Source organism: Ursus americanus, chromosome 24 (assembly GCF_024610735.1).
Source record: "Ursus americanus isolate L20-20 chromosome 24, mUrsAme1.1.p, whole genome shotgun sequence".
Classification (NCBI taxonomy): domain Eukaryota; kingdom Metazoa; phylum Chordata; class Mammalia; order Carnivora; family Ursidae; genus Ursus; species Ursus americanus.
This window is the reverse complement of record NC_142150.1, coordinates 31441194-31461437: the sequence shown is the minus strand read 5'-3', so window position 1 is coordinate 31461437 and position 20244 is coordinate 31441194. Positions and strand designations below refer to the sequence as shown.

Here is a 20244-nt window from a genome sequence, read left to right as displayed (position 1 = left end):
ACATTTGGTATTGGGAGCTGTTGTTACTTACGAATTAGAAGCGGGGGTCACCTGGCGAGTACAGACAGTACGGGCAAGGTCACGGAGGCAGCAGAGGTTAGAGTCAAGGACAAGGGAAATGGCATCTCCAGCCGTCCTAACGTCTTCTCAGAGCTGCACTTCTGCCATGTGATAAGCACCCAGAACAGGAACTAACACGTAGTACTGCGTAAGTATTTGTGCACTGAACGGACGTCCTTGACGATCCTCAGACTGAGTTACGTCTCAGCCCCTCTCCCCAAGCCTGCCTCAGTGGAACTTGCGTTCTCAATCTGGACTAAACCCTTCATTGTGGCCTGGTTTCCCAGACTAAAAACTCGAGATGACCTTGAGTCCTCTGTACCCCTCCCCCTACTTCTAAGAAGTCACAGCTGGATTCCCAGAAATGCCTCTTGACTTTGTCATCCCCGCACCCCCAGCGCCCGGGGGGCCTGTCTCTGCTCGGCAGCCGCCTTCTATCTCTTCTTCCCGCCAGCAGTGCGGGCCAGGAGGCACGAGATAAGCTCGCCCGGGTCGTGGCGGACGCTACCCCTTTTCTCTGCCTGCACAGGCTTCCAGCAAGGCATCAAATGCTCGTTGTGACCCGGTTGCTTACGATTTCTTGCCATTTCATCCTTAAATCCTTAACACCCTGCGCCCAAGCCAGTCCCAGTTCTCCTCCTACGACCTCCTCTGCGCTGCGCATTTGTACCTACCAGCAGCTGCTCTGTGTTCTCTTCCGCTGAAGCTTCATGCCGGCCGAGCCAAGCTGAGAGACAGATATTTATAAGTACAAAGTGGGTGTAAACTTCTGCAGCCGCAAACGTTTTAAACAAGCCCCATCCCACCTCCCCTCCATTCGAACTTTGAAATTCCTGTCCACCTCCTCATCTGCCATCTCTTCCCAAAGCCTGGGAGTTCCTTCCCTCTTCATACGCCTGGGAACCTTGGTGGCTGAGAGCTGTGACCTGGGAAGACGTGTGGGAAATAGAAATTAATTCAGCATCTATAGACAAGTGCACATAGGAAAGGGTTTTGAGGTGACATAAATGTACCTACCACCTAATAATAGGTTATTTTTTCGGTGGCCTGTCTCATGTCCTGCCCATAGATCCATTAGCTCACACCCCATAAAACACCTTCATAAGCAAAATATTACCCCCATTTTACTGAGAAAAGTAAAGCTCAGAAGGGCTAAGTCACATCCCCAAAACTAGTAAGTGACAAGCCAGGATTCGGAGCTGGGTCTGCAAGTCTGAGAACTTCTAATAGTACGCCACACGCATGTATCAAGTCCTGCTTTTTTTTTTTTTAAGATTTTATTTATTTATTTGACAGACAGCCAGCAAGAGAGGAAACACAAGCAGGGGGAGTGGAAGTGGAGGAAGCAGGCTCCCAGCAGAGGAGCCCAATGCGGGGCTTGATCCCAAAACGCCGGGATCATGCCCTGAGCCAAAGGCAGACGCTTAATGACTGAGCCACCCAGGCGCCCCTATTTTTTCTGCATTAAAATAGGGGAACAGACTTAAGAATTTAAACACAAAACTCCATGCAGAACTCGTGACTTTATAATAGCGAAAGGGTCAATGTCGCATGTTATGTTTGCATACTGAGAAACCCAACAAACTGGCTTAATTAAGAAAAGGAATTTATTGGCCTAAGTAACAAAAATGGCCAGTAGTTAATCCAGTAATTGGAACAAGGGCATCAGGAGTCCCACTGTTCTCATCCCTTCTGTCCATGGGCCTCTGCCTGGTTTCCCTCTCAGAAGGGCTCACTCAGTATAGCAGCAAGAGGCCAAATGGCAGCTCTACTCACATGACTTCTTAGAGCTTGTAATTCCAGAGAACAAGTTATCTCCCAAGGGAGCTCCAGTAAAAATTGCGTGGAGAACTGGCTTGAAACACATGGCAGTCATAAACCATTCAGCGTGTCTGGAGCACCCCGCGGCTCTACCGGCCAGACCGGAGTCACAGGCCCGGCGTGAAGGGGTCAGGATCCGGGGTCCACCCCATTGGAACCATAGACTTGGAGCTGGAGGGGCATGGCTCATCAGCGGAAGGTTCTCTGGGCAAAGACACTGCATCCAGGCCAAAAGAAAGAGTTTGAATAGAAAGGGAAGGAAAACAACGCGGTCCATCAAGAATGCATAACCTCTGAAAATCCGTGAACCGGAGATGAGCACAGGGGTCGATGAGAAACCTATGCGCTGGTGTGTCCATAGATCATCTCAGCCACCCCAGCAAACAGATACTATTCCCATTTTTTTTCAGGCGTGAAAAATTGAAGCTCAGATTGAAACAAGTTGCTAGGAAGGGGCAGAGCTAGAATTCAGCCCTAGATATGTTTGACTCCAAATCCTGCGTGCTTTCCATGGCAGCGCAGTGCCAGGCTGGGAGGAACAAGTCACAAGGAGCCTTTGGGTACGACTGATAGAGGAACACTTGGGAGCCACGGCCCTGGGGGAGTTCACTTCCGACTGTCCAGCCATGCCCTGAAGTCAGGATGACCCCAGGGTGGGAGGGTCACAGCCACAGCCCTGCACCGCTACCGGCTGAGCCACTGAGCAATGCTTGATGGGCATCAGTATGGTGTCCTCTCAGTGGGAAGAGAGCTACCAGGGAGCTGCTCCACATCCTTACTTCTGACCAAGGCAATGAATTACCTGGTGCTGTTGGTATCACAGGAGCCACAGGAGAAAGTTGGATCGAGAAGGAAGGGCCATGTGGGGGGGCATAGAATGAATGAATGAATAGTCCTAGAAAAGAAGTTGAAGGAATTAGAGAAAAGTTATGATCCCGTGTTTAGAGACCAACGTGGGAATGTGGCCTGAGAGGGATAGAAAGCTCTTAAAATGGAAAATGAGGACAGCCCATTTGCAGAAACCCTTGCACGGCGCAAGGCGGTGAGCTGAAGAAACCAGCGTGGCTCTACAGAAAGCCCTCTGACACTCGAACGTGAAAAGGCAGGCTATAAGACGTGGAAGGAAGGGAAGGAAGCCCTGGATAAACTGAGACTTGGAAAAGGTGCGACAGTACAAAGACACCTTTGGTTATGTGCAGAGCGCGAGGAATAGAGGATTCATTATATAGGGTTCCACTTGGGGGTGGGGGTGTCAGGTTAGCAGTCGCCAGAAAGCAAAATACTCAGCCCCGATTTGCTTCATTCTCCCGCAAGGAAGAGCATTTCTAAACTGGGTCGAGTAAAGCAAAACATGATTTAGAGGATATTGAAACTCCAAGTAGAAGATAGTAAGGGAAGACAACCTAAGCACCTAGCCATTTACAATGAGCTGCAAATCCCAAAGCGTCGAAAAACCTTTGCAGAGAAGATCCTGGAATGCTTGCCGAGGTAGGTGAGAGAGCTGGGGAGAGAAAGAAAGGGGCCACAGAGCCTGAAGGCTGCTGATGTCCTGACACTGAGAAAAGTAGAAAAGGTAGATTCTGGAAACTCAAGGTGGGTATATTTGGGGTGAATTCCTCCCCCAAATTTATTCTAGCATATAATATTAAACTATGGGTTTGAGAACCCCTAGAAAAAGAATCAGTATCTTCACTAAGAGCAAGATAAGGTAGATGATAATACCAACAATAATTTACCATTTATTTGGATGGCCACTAGGAAAATTCCCTGAACATGGTGTGCCTCGTTTCCAGTTAGACATCAAATGTTTCCTGATTGAGGAGACAACTAGGGAAACGGTGATCTCAGAGACTGCCTGTCAAGTGGATTTATAGCCACATTCACCACCGTGCCCCTCTCCCCCCAGTTGGTGACTCACCGGATGCACATCTGGGGAGAAGTCTTAGAGTTCCATGCGCCCGACTCTGCATTCGGTCAGCTCAGTAGTTTCCTGTGCCTGCCACACTCACCATGTTTGCAGATGGCACTGCTATTGGGAGGGAAAATGAACATTCAGATGTCAGAACCGAGCTTCTAAAATATCTTGAAACGGGGCTGAGAGCAACAGGATGAATGAACAACCAGTGGAAAGACTTGCATTTATTGTATCTATTTATTTTAGCTTAAAACAGTGCAATTTCATCATCTTACAGTTCTGTAGGCCCGAAGTCTGAAAACGGGTCTTACAGGGTTAAATTCCAGGTGTTGGCAAGGCTGCATTTCTTCTGGGGGCCCTCAGGGAGGTTTATGCCAATGCCCAGTCCAAGTTTCTGGAGGCTACTGTGTTCCTTGGCCTCTGGCTTGCTTCATCCATCCTCAAAACCAGCAGCGTAGCATTTTCCAGTCTTGGAAAAACCTGCATTTATATTTAATTCGATTTTTTTAACAAGCTGCACAAGCACAAGATGAAGGAAGTTTGGCTTGACAGTGGTGCCTGGGGGAAAGCCTGGGGGCTTTCCGCCAATGTTGGAACTGAAACCAGGAGGAATGGAGCAGCTACCAGAAAAGATGGTCGTTCTCCCCATCCCTTCTTATTGTAGGTGCAAAAGGGTGAGACTGAAAAGTTCGTCTCTTTCCCTATAACCATTCCTCTCCCCAGGGGGAATCAGCCTCCCGTTAAGGACTTACAGTAGACCCTCCAAGAGGTATTCTATGCACATAAAAGCAAATGCGTAACTTTTTAATGTAAATGATAGCATACTCTACACCTTGCTTTTTTTTTTTTAATTTAACAGTAAATCTTAAAGATTATTTTAGGTCCCTTATATGAAATAATTCCTCATTCTTTTATAAAGGGTGCATAATATTCTATTGTGTATATATAGAGAGAGAGACAGAGATCAGAATTTATTCAGTGGGTCCTCTGTTTCTGGACATGTAGATTATTTTCAATATTCTGCTATTACAAACAATGCTGCAGTGAACAATGTCATTTCAGTCATATGTATCTGAGAAGCAGCTTTTCAAGAAGTGGAATCGCTGAGTCAGACAGTGTACGGTTTTCAGTTTGGAGGTATTGTCCCATTGCCCAGTTGTTCTAGTTGACTGTCCCACTAGCAAAGTATGAATGTGTTTTTCCGCCTCCTCACCAATAGAGCGTGTTATAAACCTTGGTGTTCTCTGACTGCTTGCGAGGTAAAAAAAATGATGGCATCGTATTATGATTTTCTTATTCTAATAGTTACTTGTATTTTCTTTTTTATTAACTGTTTATATCTTTTACCCATTTTTTACTGAGTTGTCTTTTTCTCAGAACTCTTTAAATATTAAAGAAATTTGCTCTTTGTGATATGAGTTACAAATGTTTTCCATTTTTTAGTTTGTCTTTTGATTTTTTTCTATAGGCTCCACACCCAGTGTGGTGACCAACGTGGGGCTTGAACTCGACCCTGAAATCAAGTCCTGAGCTGAGATCAAGAGTTAGATGCTTGACCAACTGAGCCACCCAGGTGCCCCTCTTTTGATTTTGTTTCTGGCCATTTTGCCATGTAAATATGTTTCTCTTTTAAGCTGTAGGAAAACATATCCATCATTTTTTTTTATGACTTCTAGATTTTATGTCATACTTCAGAGTTCTTCACTCTGAAAATTTTTTTTAATTATCACTTGATTTCTTTCAGTACTTTTTAAAATTTTTACATTTAAATATGTGATCCATTTGTTATTTATTTTGGTATAAGACATGATGTACGGATCCAACTTCTCTTTTTTCCAAATGGCTACACATTGTTCCCATACAATTTATTGAATCATGTATCTTTTCTTCTCTGATTTAAAATCCCACTTTCAGGGGCACCTGGCTGGCTCAGTAGGTGGAGTTTGTGACTCTTGATCTTGGGTTATGGGTTCGAGCCCCATGTTGGGTGTAGAGATTACTGAAAAAATAAATAAGTAAACTTAAAATTCCACTTTTGTAGTATTCTAATACCAGTATGTATTTGGATCTAATACTGGTTTTTACATTCCATTCCACTGATCTACTTCTTTTGATACATTTGAAAGAAATTATAGTTTATTGATATTTTTAATTACATTTCAAATGAAAGCAATAGATTTGTTGGAAAAGTTAGGGAAATAAAAAAATTATACAGAGAAAATAAATATCATCCCTGAACCTACCAAAAATAACTAAATATTTTGGTGTTTATTCATCCAATCTTTTCCTGTGGAATTGTATTTTTTTTACCCAACTGAGATGATACTATGTAAGTGTAATTTTCCATCCCCCAAATCTAGTGTGATCTCAATGCCCTAAGTGGAACCAGTGATCATCTTACCCAGACTGAATCCACCCCTCTTTTGCCATCCTCCCAGATACTGTGCAAGAGGTGGACTCTTCCAGCTCCTTCCTAACCCCCTCATTTTAGTCACCAACCCCTCTTATTTTCCCTTAGACTCACAAGCTCTAGGATTTCTAGTGAAATCCTCTCAATGTACTCTTGAAGAAGACCAAGAGAGGGGGAAATAATCTGTAAAAGTTAGACTGCTTTTAACTGCAAGCAACAGAGAATTAACTCAAAATGGTTCAACCAAGAAGTGGATTTATCATCTCCCACAACGAGAGATCCATAGGTAGGGTAAATCCAGAATGTGTTAACTCAGTGGCTCAGTGATATCATCAGGGACCATGATCCTTGCCATCTGTCCATTCTGTCATCCCCAGTGTATTAGCTTTTGTCCTCATGCTTTTCCCCACATGGTTGCAAGATGGTGGCAGTAGTACAAGTATCATCTTCTTGCACAACATTACAGAAAGCCCAGAAGAAGGCATTCCCCTTTCTAATCCCACATTGCTCAAAGCAGGAGCTGAGGGTAGTCCGGAAAGGTAGGAGAGCATTTTTGGTTGTCACAATGATTGAGGGACACTATTGGCCTCTAGTGGCCAGTGGCCAGTGGCCAGGGATAGTAAGATGTTCTGTGATGTTTAGGACAGTTGATTAAGTGAAACATTAGCTCTCATTCTTTACAACATTAATGCAGGTAAAAAGCAAAACCTCTTTTTCCATACAAAACAAGCTTCTTTGCATGGTTTCAATGTACACTGAATTTTCCAAGGATGTAACTTCCCTGTAAATTGGGGAAGAACTGTAATTTGTTTTGTTTACAATTTGACCAAGAGTTGTTCATGTTGGACATCATAATGGTATTGGGGCTCTGGACAGCACACCCCTGTATTGGCACATGTTTGTCGCTGCTGCACTTGTGGGGAGTGTATGGAAGATTCTATACTTCTAGAAGTATAAACATCCATCTTATTTGGTATTCTAGTGTGGCAATGTGCAAGTTTTACATACTTTAAAACATTTTATTAAAATTACTTTCTTCTTTTCTCCTTTATATCACACTTGGAGCATTATATTGATTTTTTGAAACTACGTGTCAGTAGATTTCATTCTCTATGAGTTTCATTTCAGTGTAGGAAAGGAGGCATTCCAAAATACTTGTAATAAAAGAAATTAGGTCAGACAGGATTGAGATCCACGGGCTAGGAGAATAAAGTCTAGACAGCTTATCCTGGCACTTAAAATCCTTCGTGATCAAATTCAAAACCCGTTTTTCTGGACCTGTCTCCCGGCAGCATCCCTGGCTTTCATACTTCAGCCACACCAAGATTATTCGTTTTTCAAACACACCAAGCAGTAGTCATAGCACATACTGAGTGCTTCCCGTATGCTCTGTGCTAAGTACTTCACATTGAGTATGTCTTTCAATGCTGTCGACAAGCCAGTGAGGCATAGATACGTTTCTTGTCCCCATTTCACAGGTGGGGAAACTGAGGTCACACAGTGATGGAGCTGGGATTCAAACCCAAGCAGTCTGATGCCAGTCACTGCTCTTTACCATGACTGTATTGCCTCCCAGGGGGATACCCCTGCTCCCTGTCCTTTCTGCCAGGCTGCCTTTCCCATCTCTTGCTACCTGTCAAGGTCTAGTGCAGCCTTCACGACTTCTTTAGGTGTCCATCTGTTCACTAACTCTTGCTGGACCCTTTCACTTGGAATTAACTTATTTTCCCAGTGCTTCCATTGCACTTTATCTGTGGTTTTTTACTATGGCTACTCTTTAAAAAAACGGAGGTGGCAGTGATAAATTGCTCTGTGCCACTCATGTCTCTCCCTGCCCCTTCCCCCAGCCGTCCCTCGGCTGGGTTGTGGGTTGTGTTTACATCCCCAGCTGTCCCCCTGCACAATCACTCCGGACTCTCCCGATCCGCCCACTGGCTCGCGCTGCACTGGGTAACACAAGCAAAGTGATTCAACCCCCACCCCACTGCTGCCATCACCACCACCACCACCACCACCACCACCACCACCACCACACACACACACACACACACACACACATGCGCGCACACGCACACTCACAATCAGAACGTTATCAAAAGACACTATTGTCAGAAACAGGGACCAGGATGCCATGGGGCCACAGGGATTCTCTCCCTTACCCACCTTGGTAGGACATACCTTTCCTTTCTTCTCTCCAGTCCTCTTTTCCACAACTGTCACTCCCTGAGGTTCCTGCTGGCCATGGAGACCTAACCATTGTCTCCTGCCAGGGCCACTGCCACCATTGTGTTAGCTCAAGGAAGAGTGGGTTTTTTTCCAGCCTCCTCCAATTGAAAGGCTGACATTCTCCCCCAAGGGTGTGTTGATCGTGGTGTCAACATGTATTCCATGGCCAAACATACGGGATTTGGGTCTCCGACAGTCTGGAGTTATTTGTACCTCCAGTTCCCTCTATCAACATGGGTCAGAGAATTTGCAACAGTAGCTCAGAGAATGAGTTTGGGGAGAATGGGTTTGGGGAGAAACTCAGTGACTGTCCTACATCTTCACCCCAGTTTTGACCCCCCAGTGTTACAACTATCTGCTGCTCCAATAACCCAAAAGTTATGGTTTAGAACGATCCTATCAGCATCCCTGGGTGGCTCAGTTGGTTAAGCATCTGCCTTTGGCTCAGGTCATGATTCTAGCTAGGGTCCTGGGATCGAGGCCACATCGCATGGAGCTCCCTGCTCAGTGGGGAGCCTGCTTCTCCCTCTCCCTCTGCTCCTCCCCCCTGCTTGTGTGCACTCTCTCTCTCTGTCAAATAAATAAATAAAATCTAAAAAAAAAAAATCTGTTTTCTAAAAAAAACCATAAAAATAATAAAACAATCCTTTCTATCCCTTGCCAGCCCGCCACACAGTTGCAGTCAGGGTGGCGGAGCTGGGAACCTGATCCTCACAGGCGCCCCCAGCTTTCCCATTCTGGGGTCACTTACCAGGCACTGAGAGGAACTGGAGCTCTGGTTGATGGGGCTAGACCCCCCACCCAGAAGCTCTAAATGTCTGTTCCCCCGGAGGGCTGAAATCTCTGAGGAAGGCAGACTCCACGCCCTGACATCTGTTTCTCCTGCTGGCATCTCTGCTGGGCTAACAATTCCTCCTCTCTTATTTCTCCCTGGGGCATGTTGTTGTCTTTCTCATTAACTTCCCCTCAACTCCCAGCAAGGCCCCTAGACTCAGAGCTCTGCTAATTCCCCCGTAATCCACTGGCAAGCCAGGAAGCTAATTAAATTGTGAGCCTGTGCGGGAGCTCTCTCTGTCAGTCTCTGGATCTCTCCGGCTCTCTCCCGTCAGTCTCCTCCCTTGCTCTTCCTTTCTGACTAGCCCTGAGTGGTTTAGATTCATCAGCACACTGTCTTCTTGTGGGTCTCCCTGATGGCTCTTCTATCTCCTGTGTTTCAGCCGGAGTAATCTTAAAATACAGCTCTGAGTTCTGTCTCCTCTGCTGCAGGATCACCCGAGCCCCTTAGCCAGGCATTTAAGCGCATGTGCCTTACCTGCCCTAACTTCCAATCACAAACCCCTCCCTCCAGAACTGAGTCCTGGAAGGTCTCCCCCCAAGCCCTGTCTATGCCACCTCACACTTTTGCTCATATTCTTACCTTTGACGGGATCCCACCCCCTACTCTTCCATCTGTCAAATCCTTGCCATTATTTAAAAATAGCCTTCTCTGTGGGGCACCTGTCTGACCCAGTCAGTAGAGCAGCCGACTCTTGATCTCAGGGTAGTGAGTTCAAGCAGCGCGTTGAATGTAGAGCTTACCCAAAAAAAATTTTTTTAAAGAGCTAAATTAAAAAAGAAAAAAAGTAGCCCCCTCTGTAACCTCTTCCCTACACCCCCCCTCGACTACTGGTGGAATTCCTCCCTCCCCGAGCTCTCATAGCACTTACCAGCTCAGCTCCTGAGGCTGATCTCTTTCCACCTATTATGCTTCTTTCTATCCATGTCCAGCCACTTCCACTAAATGATTAGCTCCTTGAGGGCAGGGTTTCTAGGTCTTTTTCATCTCAGCTTTTTCCTGAGCACCTACTTAAGACTGTGCCTTAAAACCCTTCATTGGTGTTTCCTGGCCCAAGATGGCAGCTGGGGCTCCAGCCTTCATGTATACATTCCAGGAAGAGGGAAGAGAAAAGAGAGGGCCTCCTAGCTGAGTTGGTCCCTTTCAAGCACTTTCTCTCCCAATAGCTTCTGTTCATGGAGTATGCCTAGCGGCAGGAGAAACTGGATACATTGTTTCCCTTCAAGCTCATGAGCCCAGCCCTTGTTTTACAGATGAAAATATAACCCAGAGAGGATCATAGAATTAGGGAGGCTGCTGAACATAGTGGTTAAGGATCAGGTTTTGGAGCTAAACACACCTGGGTTTCAATGCCACCCCTCCCTGCATATAACCTCTTCATTCCTCATTTGTAAAATTGGGTTAATGGTAGCTACTTCAGGGGATGTTAAGAAAATTAAATAAGGTAACGAATGTGAAAAAGCACTTACCACAGTTTAAGACAGTTTTTGTTCATTGTCTTAGTTTGGGTTCCCCCAAAAGCACACTTTGAGACAAAGATCTGGGTGCAAGTGGTTTATTTAAAAGTTAATCCCATGAAGCAGGGTGAAGTAGTGGGGAAGTGAGACAAGGAAGGGAGAAAACCAAATAAAGCAAACAGAGAAGAGAGGGTTTTTCCCATGGGTAACTTTGACTCCATGATGGAGTCTCTCTGAGACTGGAACGTGTCTGGCAATTGAGGGCCTGAAACCGGGAGTGTTTACTCTCTAACTCTGGACCCTGCTTGCTTGGGGGTTCCCCTGGGGCTTTTAACTCTCCACTTGCAACCTGCCCCACACTCACCTCTCCAGCCAAGAAGGTCCCCGGAGAGATAGGGGAACCAAGCTCGGGAACTGTCAGCAGGTGACCTCCAGGTTGGCCTGGGGTGTTGGAAGGGGGCACTGATAGTACCTGCTACACTCAGTAAAAGTATATTAAAATTATTATTATGTTATAATCGCTGCACAACAAAGTCGGAGCAGACAGGAAGTACAACCTAGCCTGGGCTCTTTTCTCTGAATACTGTGCCCCCTCCTCCTTCCATTCTGGCACCCCCCGTACCCCCCCACTCCAGCCTGCCCTAGTCACCCACCAGCTCATGGCATTCTCTTTCTCCCTCTTTCTTTCCCAGTGGCCCCTAACGCAAACCCTGCTGCCGTCTGTCCCAGCCACCTGTCTCCCCGACCCTACTGCTCCAGTGAAATGGCTTTCAGCCTGAGCCAGGCCTCCACCAGGACTTAATGGTTTTGCCTGGAGAACCCTGCTTTCCTCCCTGCCCTCCCACCATTGGAATCACCTTCAAAAGTCACTTTCAAGATGGCAGCCCCACCCTTCTGATCCAGAAGAGTACCGATGTCCTAGAAGGGTTGTGGCTGACCAGGTCAGCATCCTGCCTTCCTCAGCCCTCCTGCCACATCCCTGCATGGCTCATCCCACCCTCACCCTGCTTCCTGCCTTCCCACAGGCCCGTGACCCAAGCTTTTGAAACCGGTGAAGGACACAGTTATGATCTAACCGGGGCTAGACAGGTACTTCACCCCAGGCCCCAAATACTCCCGAAATGCCAGTGTCCAGCCTGAAATGCCTCCATTCATTTCTTTCCATTGAGGCACATACTCATTCATCCTTCACCTAACACCCTGAAGAAAACTTCATGAGCCCATCATCATCAGCGCCTTGGTGAGGACTAACCTGCATCAGACTAACTGGGGTCACATAAGTTTTGAGAGTTCCAGAAGGAAAGCTCCAGAGGGCAGAGGGCTTCCCAGGGCGCCAGGTTTCTCTGGGTCCACACACAGGGTCTGTGGCAGAGCTGGGACCAGAGCGCAGGCCTTGTGCATCAACTAGGGGCAGATGGAGGGCACCAGCTCCTGGCAGCTGAGAGTAGGGCCCTTCTAGAGCCATGCACTCAGTCAACAGCTACTGAGTGCCAGGCAGATGGACACCTCCAATCTGTTGGAAGAGATCCCCACAGTTGTTGGGAGAGATTCTCCAGAGCTGCTGGGAGAGATACCCACAGCTGTTGGAAGAGAACAGCAGCCCTGATGAAGGGAGTCCAAGATGGCTCCGGGGGTCAAAACCCAGAGTGGAGACCATGGGGGGGCCTCTGATGAGTGCTGAGGTGGGAAGACAGCTGTTCTGGGCCCTGATGTCCGACTGGATCCTGCTACCCTAGCCCCAGCTAGGCAGGGTGTCAGTGTCCCTCAGCAACAGGCCTTCTGAGCTCTCCCAGTGTCTTTCTCAACCTTCTCCCTTCTTGTGGGCACTAGGGAAGCAGCCTGCTCAGCCAAAACTCAATCCTGCCCCCAGGATGCCCTTCCTTTGCATACCCTCCCCAGGGGGTCCAGGCTGACCCTCCAAGTCTGGGGGCTTGGTCTTCCTCCTTCCTTCCTAACCAACTACGGGAATTTTCAGATTCGGAGGCAAGGAACAAAAACTAGGTCACTTCAAGCTCTTTCTTTCCTGGTGACATTGACCCATTTATCCTTTTCTTCCCTCAAACCCCCTCCCCCGGTGCCACTTAGCCTGGACATCTGTCCCAGCCAAAATCTCACCTTCCACTGTCCTTGCCGCCCACGGGCTTGTCCAATCTGTGTGTTCTGCGGCAGTCCCCTCTCCTCAAACCCGGGAGGAGGCCTGTCTGGAGAGTGCCCTGGGCCACCCCCAGTTTGTCCTCTGCCTCAGGCCTCAGTTTCCCCGTCTGCTAACTTGGGTTGATGATGCGTGTTTCGTGGAGCCAAAGGATGAAGCTCCAGGGAGGTCACGCATGAGGAAGAGCCCAGGGCTCGGTGCAGCCTGCGCAGGGGCCTCCTCCGAGCGCTGCCCCTAGGCCCTGCGCGGCTCCCCTTCCTCCGCGCGCCCCTCCCTCTCCCTTCTCCTCCCCTCTCCCCCTTCCCGCCGCTCCCCTGCCGCTCCTCGCGCCGGTCAGCTCGCCTCGCTCTTCAGCTGTCTTCGTTCCCTGGCGCCTCGCCTCGCCGCCCCGCGCCCGCCCCGGGGTCCCGGGGTCCCGGGGTCCCAGCGTCCCGCCGCCGCTGCCGCCGCCCCCGCCAGGCCGGGCCCCGCCGCAGCGCGGGCGGTCAGTGCGCAGCCCCGGCGCCCGCCCGGAGCCGGGAGCCGGGAGCCCGGAGCCGGATTGTGGGCTCGGAGAGGACCCGACCCGCCCGCCGCCCCCAGCCAGGTGAGGGCAGCTCAGGGGCGGGGAGCCGAGCTTTCTCCGCGTGGAAGCGGGGGCGGGCGACGGCGCGGGGGGATCGGGTTCCTTGTTCGCTGAAAGCAGGACCTGAGAGCTTGTTCATGAAAGAGGCTCAAGGGCTTTCACTCGGAAGGGATGGATGAAGGAAGGTTGGCATGGGGGCGGGGGGAGGGGGCGTCTAGGGTATCCCCTCCTGAGGGATTTCTTTTTTCAGGAGGAAGGATCAATTGACTTCTGTAAAAGGGACGCTTATCTTTTGGGGAACATGAGGGGCTTTCAAGGTGGGAGAAGGTTCTGGCGAGGCTTGAAGGAGGGGGTAATTGGGGAGTGGGGTTTGGCAGGGAGCGGGGCTCTGAGACCCCCCCTTCGCCTGACATCGCGGCACCTCCCCCGTCGGTTCCGGGGCTCTGGGTCTGCCCAGGTCTCTGTGTCCCAGTTTTGTCTCTTTGAAGATGATTATTTTGAGTCTCACCTGGACAGAACTAGGAACAGCCATTTCTTCTCCTGGAGCTATGAGGCCCACCTGACACCATCTCACCTCTGACCTGTCCAGGGAAGGGGATTTAAGGAAGGATGGGGGACTTAGGGATCTGGGAAATGGCAGTGCTGGGTGAGAAATGGGCAGAGGCTGGGTAGTGGACACACAGGAGGACCCTCTGGCCCTTGTGGGGTGTACCAGACTCTGCAGGGAGATTGCTGAAGGTAGGGTAGGCAGGTGCTCCTGAGGCAGGACCTGCCAGGGGGAGAAGCTGGGGCAGAGAGAGTTGAGATGTTCCCATACTCCCAGAAGGCAGAATGCTAGAGTTTTTGCTTGTTTTGCTGTTTTTATTTTTATTTATTTATTTATTTATTGCTTTTTGCTTTCTTTCTCCTTCACTGTGGATCCCAAGATTCATTCCACTTATCTCCCCTCTTATTTTTGCAAAAAAGGGAAATCGAGGCTAAGGACAGGTTGGCTTGAAATATCTGTGTCTACGAGGGGAAAAGATGGTGGAGAAGAAGGCGTACCAAATCTGGAGTCAAAAGACCTTGGTTCAAGGTTGCCTCAGTGTGCATGATTACCTTAGGCCAAAATCCTTCCCTTGTTTGGGCCTGACTTTCTCATCTATAAAATGGGAGAGGGCCCACCTGTCTCACAGGTTTGCTGCCAGACCAGATGTGTCCAAAGAGCTTTATGAAAGGGAATAGTCAGGAGGTGCAATCTTCATCACTGTAGATGGGTCCCCTCCTTCCTCCCTGCCCTCATCAAGGCTCTGACTAGCCCATGGGGTGCCTTTGTAGGAATTACAAAAGGTCCCTCCTCCGGAGGGAGAGAAGGTTCAGCTGGGTTAGGGACTTGGGGTCTTTATTATGAAAATTAGAAGAAGGCACACTTTTCCCCAGGTGCAGCAGCTCCACACTGTAGGGCAAGGAGAATGTGGGCTAGATTCCAGTGCCCACCTACCCTACGGTGAATGTCCTTGTGGAGAATGCATCTGCCCCTGGCAGCTCTTCTCAGCAAGATCCCAGGGTGTTAAGAGACACAGAGCTACACACACTCCCAGGGTACTTCCCAGAGAAGCCCACATCCCAGGCGGTTGCCAGCTCATTTTCTCTCTTACTTTGTTTCCACTTCAGGATCTTTGGGTATTCAAGCCCCAAAGCCCAACCGTTCTGGCTTCTGTACTGCAGGAAGGGCCCCTGGGGAGTCCAGAGGTCCAGAGTGGTGGCTGACCCTTGTGGGTCAGAGGCCAGGAAAGGGGTCAATGAGCATCTGTTCCCTTTCCTGTCCATATGGGGACTGAAACAGTGGCCATCAGTACAGAGATGCCTGTACTGATGCCTGAGTGAGGGGCAGGCCAAGATCCGCAGAATAGCCACAGGAAAATTCAGCAAACCAGGCTGAAAGAAACTCAGAGAGGCCCTGGGGAGGGGGTAAACCCAGCTGACAGCCTATAGGCCCCTCCCACCAGAGCATTTCTGCTCTTATCTGTGGTACAGGTGTGTGAGCTTTCACTTGAGAAAGCGGTTCGTTTCTTACAAAAAAAGAGACTCACTGGCCTAATCTTCTGGTTCCCAAAGTGTGGTCCCTGGACCAGCAACATCTGCATTACCTGGAATTTGTTAGAAATGCAAATTCTCAAGCCTCATCCTAAATCAACCTAACGGAAACTCTGGGGGGGGGGGCAACAATGTGTGTTCTAGCAAGCCCTCTATAGGACACTGAGACCCGCTGAAGCTTGAGAACCAAGGACCTAGTCCAAGTGTGTAGGAAGCCGAGTCCTAGTTGTGGGTCGGGGCAGGGCTGTGAAAATAACGCGTCTCCCAGTCTCGGAACTCTTGGCATTTGGGGGCTACCCCTGCACAAGCCTCCTCTCCTTCCCCTCCCAGGCACCATGCTGCTGCTGCTGCTGGGCCTGCTGGGCCCTGCCGCCTGCTGGGCCCTGGGGCCCTCTCCAGGCTCGTCGGAGCTGCGCTCGGCCTTCTCGGCGGCACGCACCACCCCCCTGGAGGGCACGTCGGAAATGGCGGTGACCTTCGACAAGGTGTACGTGAACATCGGCGGCGACTTCGACGCGGCCACAGGCCAGTTCCGCTGCCGCGTGCCCGGCGCCTACTTCTTCTCCTTCACGGCAGGCAAGGCCCCGCACAAGAGCCTGTCGGTGATGCTGGTGCGCAACCGCGACGAGGTGCAGGCGCTGGCCTTCGACGAGCAGCGGCGGCCCGGCGCGCGGCGCGCCGCCAGCCAGAGCGCCATGCTGCAGCTCGACTACGGCGACACGGTGTGGCTGCGGCTGCACGGCGCCCCGCAGTACGCACTCGGCGCCTCCGGCGCCACCTTCAGCGGCTACCTGGTGTACGCCGACGCCGACGCGCCTGCGCGCGGGCCGCCCGCGCCCCCCGAGCCGCGCTCGGCCTTCTCGGCGGCGCGCACGCGCAGCCTGGTGGGCTCTGACGCGGGCCCGGGGCCGCGGCACCGGCCACTGGCCTTCGACACGGAGCTCGTCAACATCGGCGGCGACTTCGACGCGGCGACTGGCGTGTTCCGCTGCCGCCTGCCGGGCGCCTACTTCTTCTCCTTCACGCTGGGCAAGCTGCCGCGCAAGACGCTGTCGGTGAAGCTGATGAAGAACCGCGACGAGGTGCAGGCCATGATTTACGACGACGGCGCGTCGCGGCGCCGCGAGATGCAGAGCCAGAGCGTGATGCTGGCGCTGCGGCGCGGCGACGCCGTCTGGCTGCTCAGCCACGACCACGACGGCTACGGCGCCTACAGCAACCACGGCAAGTACATCACCTTCTCCGGCTTCCTGGTGTACCCCGACCTCGCCCCCGCCGGCCCGCCGGGCCTCGGGCCCCCGGAGCTCTGAGCCCCGCCCGGGGAGAGGAGCCCGGGGGCGGCCCGGGGCGTGCATGCCGGGCCGAGGCCCGAGCGCCCCGCCGGCGCGAGCATGACGGCCCGCCCAGTGCGGCTGACTCTGCCAATAAAGTGGGCCTGCGTCGGCGCCTGTCTGCCTGGGGTCCTGCGCTCTGTCTGGTCTGCGCCGCTGTGGTCTCGGGCGGGGCGGGAAGGCACGGACTACTGCAGACCAGGGGGTGGGGGTCGGAGGGCTGAGGGCAGGATTTGGTCAGGCCCTGGGAGGGCGAGGAGATGGGAATTTGATTGAATTGAACCCGACTCCCCAACCCCTTGCGGGACTCCCCTTCACGTTCCTTTCCAGTCAGACCCTCTAACTCCTTCCCACTGACATACGACGTCACTTAGGGTCCAGCTGGTTCTTTCTTGTGGCAAGGGACCACACCCTGCTCCCTTTCTGGGGGTATGGGATTCAAGGAAACAGAATATTCCGTTTTCTAGCAGGGTGTGTGTGGGATGAGCCGTTGATACCTGGTTGCCCCAACTCCTGCCCTCCCAGGACAGGAACGGTGATTCGCCCAGGGCAGGGGTTAAGCAACTTACTTTGGCATAAAAGGACACAGGCTGCAGGAGGCCAGAACAGAACATTTTATGGGACAGCTACACAGGATCAGGACTACACCAGCCAGACTCAGCTTCTTTCTCTGTCAGTCCCCTCGCAGCCTCACTTCCCCCTCTGAGGTGTTCATCTGAGGCTTGTTGAGATGGACTAAAAAACCTGCTCCCCCCCACCCCCGGCCAAAGAAAGGTAATGTTCTTCCACCTGCTTTGCTCCACTCCTCCAACAGACTAAACTAAAAATGTCCAGTCTGTTCTAATCCAGATGGGGAACTTGGGGCACAGGGACTCCAGAGCATTGGTTGGGATTTAAAAGGGGTATGTAAATGAGGACAGGGTACCGCACATGCACAAGGTTCCCATAGATTCCACAGGACTTGTCACAGACTGCCAGGGTAGGAGTTGGAGCGTCTGACTCGGCCTTCCTTGGGGGCATCTTTCTTTTCAGTATCTCTTGAACATACTTCTCAACCCCGACCCAACACACACCTGCAAGTCCTGCCTTTAGCTCTGTGCCTGCTGCCTGAGACCCAGGCTCTTAGCCTACCAGGGCTCAGGGAAGAAAATGGGGGAGGGGTAAACTGGGTTCCAGGGTACAATCCAAGCCTAGAAACCTGAACACAGTGGGAAGGACCACGTGTCAGATGGAAGCCACTGCCCAGGATGTGTCTGGCTTGGGCCATGAGTTGGGGGAGTGGTGGGTTGGCAGGTGAAAGGGGAGGGTCAGGGAAAGGGGTCAAGGATCAAGGCCCAGGGCCCCAAAGATGGAGGCTGCCCCTGAGGGCAGAAGCCCTTGCACAGGTCCCAGAGTGTTTCCTGTGCCAGCAGGGCGAAGACCTGGGCCCAGCGACCCCTCTCCTCAGCCTCACTAGCCTCATGGAGCCGGTAGACACAAGACAGGCCTGTGAGGAGCAGATGTTCAAAGTCCCAAGGGCTAAGAGGAGGCCCTTTCCGCAGGTCCTGGAACTGCCGCAGCCGCTGCTTAGCACCCTCCAAGTCACTGGGCACGTGGTGCTGCAGGAGGAGCCTGAGTCGGTGGCCTGGGCGTGTGGATGCCAGCTCCTCGTCCTGGATGTGCAGCTGCCCCATGACATCCAGCTCCAGCCCAGCCCAGAGCAGCTGCAAGGGGAGCCATGTAAGGGGTGGGCTGGAGCCTGGGGGGCAGGGCAGGGAGCAAGAGTCGGCCGGGGGGGGGGGCATAAGCAGGCAGTAGGACCCATGCTGGGTTGCCCCCTCCCACACGCATCAAGCCTAGCTTGAGACATCCCCCTTCCCAACCCTGAGCTTAGGGACCTCTGGACATTCCCTCCCCCATATCCCAGGCTGGAGAAAAGACCTCGAACATCACTTCCGGGGCCTCTGGCTCCTGCAGGCCACCTCCCACGCTGGTGCTGTCCATGGGCTGCCCTGGGGCAGCAGAAAGGAGTCAGGCCCTGGCAAACTCCACCCTGAACACCCCAGCCTCCCAGAAGTGCCCCTTAGCTGTGTGGTAGGGATGCCTAGAGGTTCTCTGTCTACAAAAGAGCAGGAATGCCATCCCATGTCCCCCTTCCCTTTACACACACATGCATGGTGACATTCACCCTCCCAGGCATAGGTCTTGTGATCCCCAAATCATCATCCCAAACCCAGATACCACCTCGGCAAATGTCCAGGACTCCTCCTTGAACTTCTGCAGTTCCCTTGGCAAAGAACTCCAGACCATTGGGTCACAAGACACTTCACTTCCCACTTCCCCTCCCTGTAATCATCTGGGACGATGTGACCTAAAACAGTGCCAGTGACTCTCCCCAAGGGTTGAGGACCCCTTTAGGAGGAAATTTACTCCTTCCTTGCTCCTCAGTAGTGATCACGCAGAAGGTGGGGAAGCAAGGCGAGGCAAGTTGTCTGCTGCAGCTTCCTTCATCGCACACTCTGGTGTGCTGCCCAGCCCTTAGAATGATGGTCCTGAGCCCAGGGCGGGTCCAGAGGTCCTGCTTTGCGTATCTAGAATAAGGCCACTGCCCACCTCTGTCCACGGCTGGCATTGAGGGCACTTGGGGCTACCTCCCTTCACTTGGACCTTTCTAGTTCCAGGGTTGGGGCCCAGACTATTACCCCTGCTGCATAGGTCAGTCTGGTACCATGCCCACAGTGCCTAGGCCATGCTAGGTTCAGATAGAACTAATTTTAACTGCTATCAGCCGGCAGCATTACTTGGCTCCCATCCACCCCACCCTAAAGCCCCGGTACCTGGATGGTGCTGGGTTGTAGTCACCCCAGGGAGAAGGCAAATGGCTACTATTAGCCAAGCCAGGAACTGCATCGTCCCAGCCATACCCCACCACGTCCTCTGAGTCTTCCTCTCCCCAGCTGCTCTCTGCTTCTGCATCCGCCCGCCACACACCACTGCTCCAACTTTCCACTGCAGGCTGCTCAGGCGTTCCCTACTTTGTGTGTCAGCCTTCAATGCTGAACAGGGAGGGGCTGGCTCTGACTTCCCAGGACCTTTCCATCCCATGGAAATGTGGAATCTTTAGTTGTTGGCAGTAGGAGCCTGGCTCCCTGCTTGTCAAGCCCTCAGCCTGTTCCTGTCCAGATGGGCGGGATGCTTGCTTACTAGAAAAATGGTGCTTGGTAGCCAACAGCTCTAGCTTGGCCCTCCTAAGAGGTACAAAAGAGCCCAGGCAGTAACACTACCTTACTACTTGTCCTCACCCCCAAAACATGCTGCAGCTGAACTCAGGCTCTAACACCCAGTCCAACCCAGCCCAGCCTCCAGGGAGCCCCTCAGCAGCCAAAAGCATCAGCTGCAAAACTTGGTTCTGGAACT

General features: G+C 51.6%; 3 protein-coding genes across 6 annotated transcripts in view; 2 read left to right on the top strand and 1 right to left on the bottom strand.

Moving 5' to 3' along the window:
* The window catches only part of MTCH2 (mitochondrial carrier 2), a 34287-nt gene extending 22732 nt beyond the window's left edge, over positions 1–11555 (top strand). The window contains exon 13 of the mRNA XM_087854856.1: positions 11417–11555. Coding sequence (XP_087710982.1) covers positions 11417–11503 — 87 coding nt within the window. The 3' untranslated portion in view covers positions 11504–11555. The remainder of the gene's footprint in view (positions 1–11416) is intronic.
* On the top strand, positions 11528–16969 carry C1QTNF4 (C1q and TNF related 4). 2 transcript variants are annotated; one of them, XM_087854855.1, is made up of 2 exons: positions 11528–11665; positions 15848–16969. In XM_087854855.1, the coding sequence occupies exon 2, from the start codon at positions 15853–15855 to the stop codon at positions 16825–16827; it is 975 nt and encodes a 324-aa protein (XP_087710981.1). In that variant the 5' UTR covers positions 11528–11665; positions 15848–15852; the 3' UTR covers positions 16828–16969. The 2 variants fall into 2 exon arrangements, with proteins under 2 accessions (XP_087710981.1, XP_045642619.1); XM_045786663.2 differs by lacking the exon at positions 11528–11665 and adding an exon at positions 13346–13462.
* Positions 16970–17453: 484 nt separating this feature from the next.
* Positions 17454–19858, bottom strand: FAM180B (family with sequence similarity 180 member B). Of its 3 annotated transcripts, XM_045786661.2 has the most exons (3): positions 19665–19858; positions 18769–18839; positions 17454–18551 (listed from the first exon to the last, which is right to left on the bottom strand). In XM_045786661.2, the coding sequence occupies exons 1-3, from the start codon at positions 19801–19803 to the stop codon at positions 18156–18158; spliced, it is 606 nt and encodes a 201-aa protein (XP_045642617.2). In that variant the 5' UTR covers positions 19804–19858; the 3' UTR covers positions 17454–18155. The 3 variants fall into 3 exon arrangements, with proteins under 3 accessions (XP_045642617.2, XP_087710980.1, XP_045642618.1); XM_087854854.1 differs by lacking the exon at positions 18769–18839 and having other exon boundaries at positions 17454–18586; positions 19665–19852; XM_045786662.2 differs by lacking the exon at positions 18769–18839 and having other exon boundaries at positions 19665–19800.
* Positions 19859–20244: the final 386 nt, after the last annotated feature.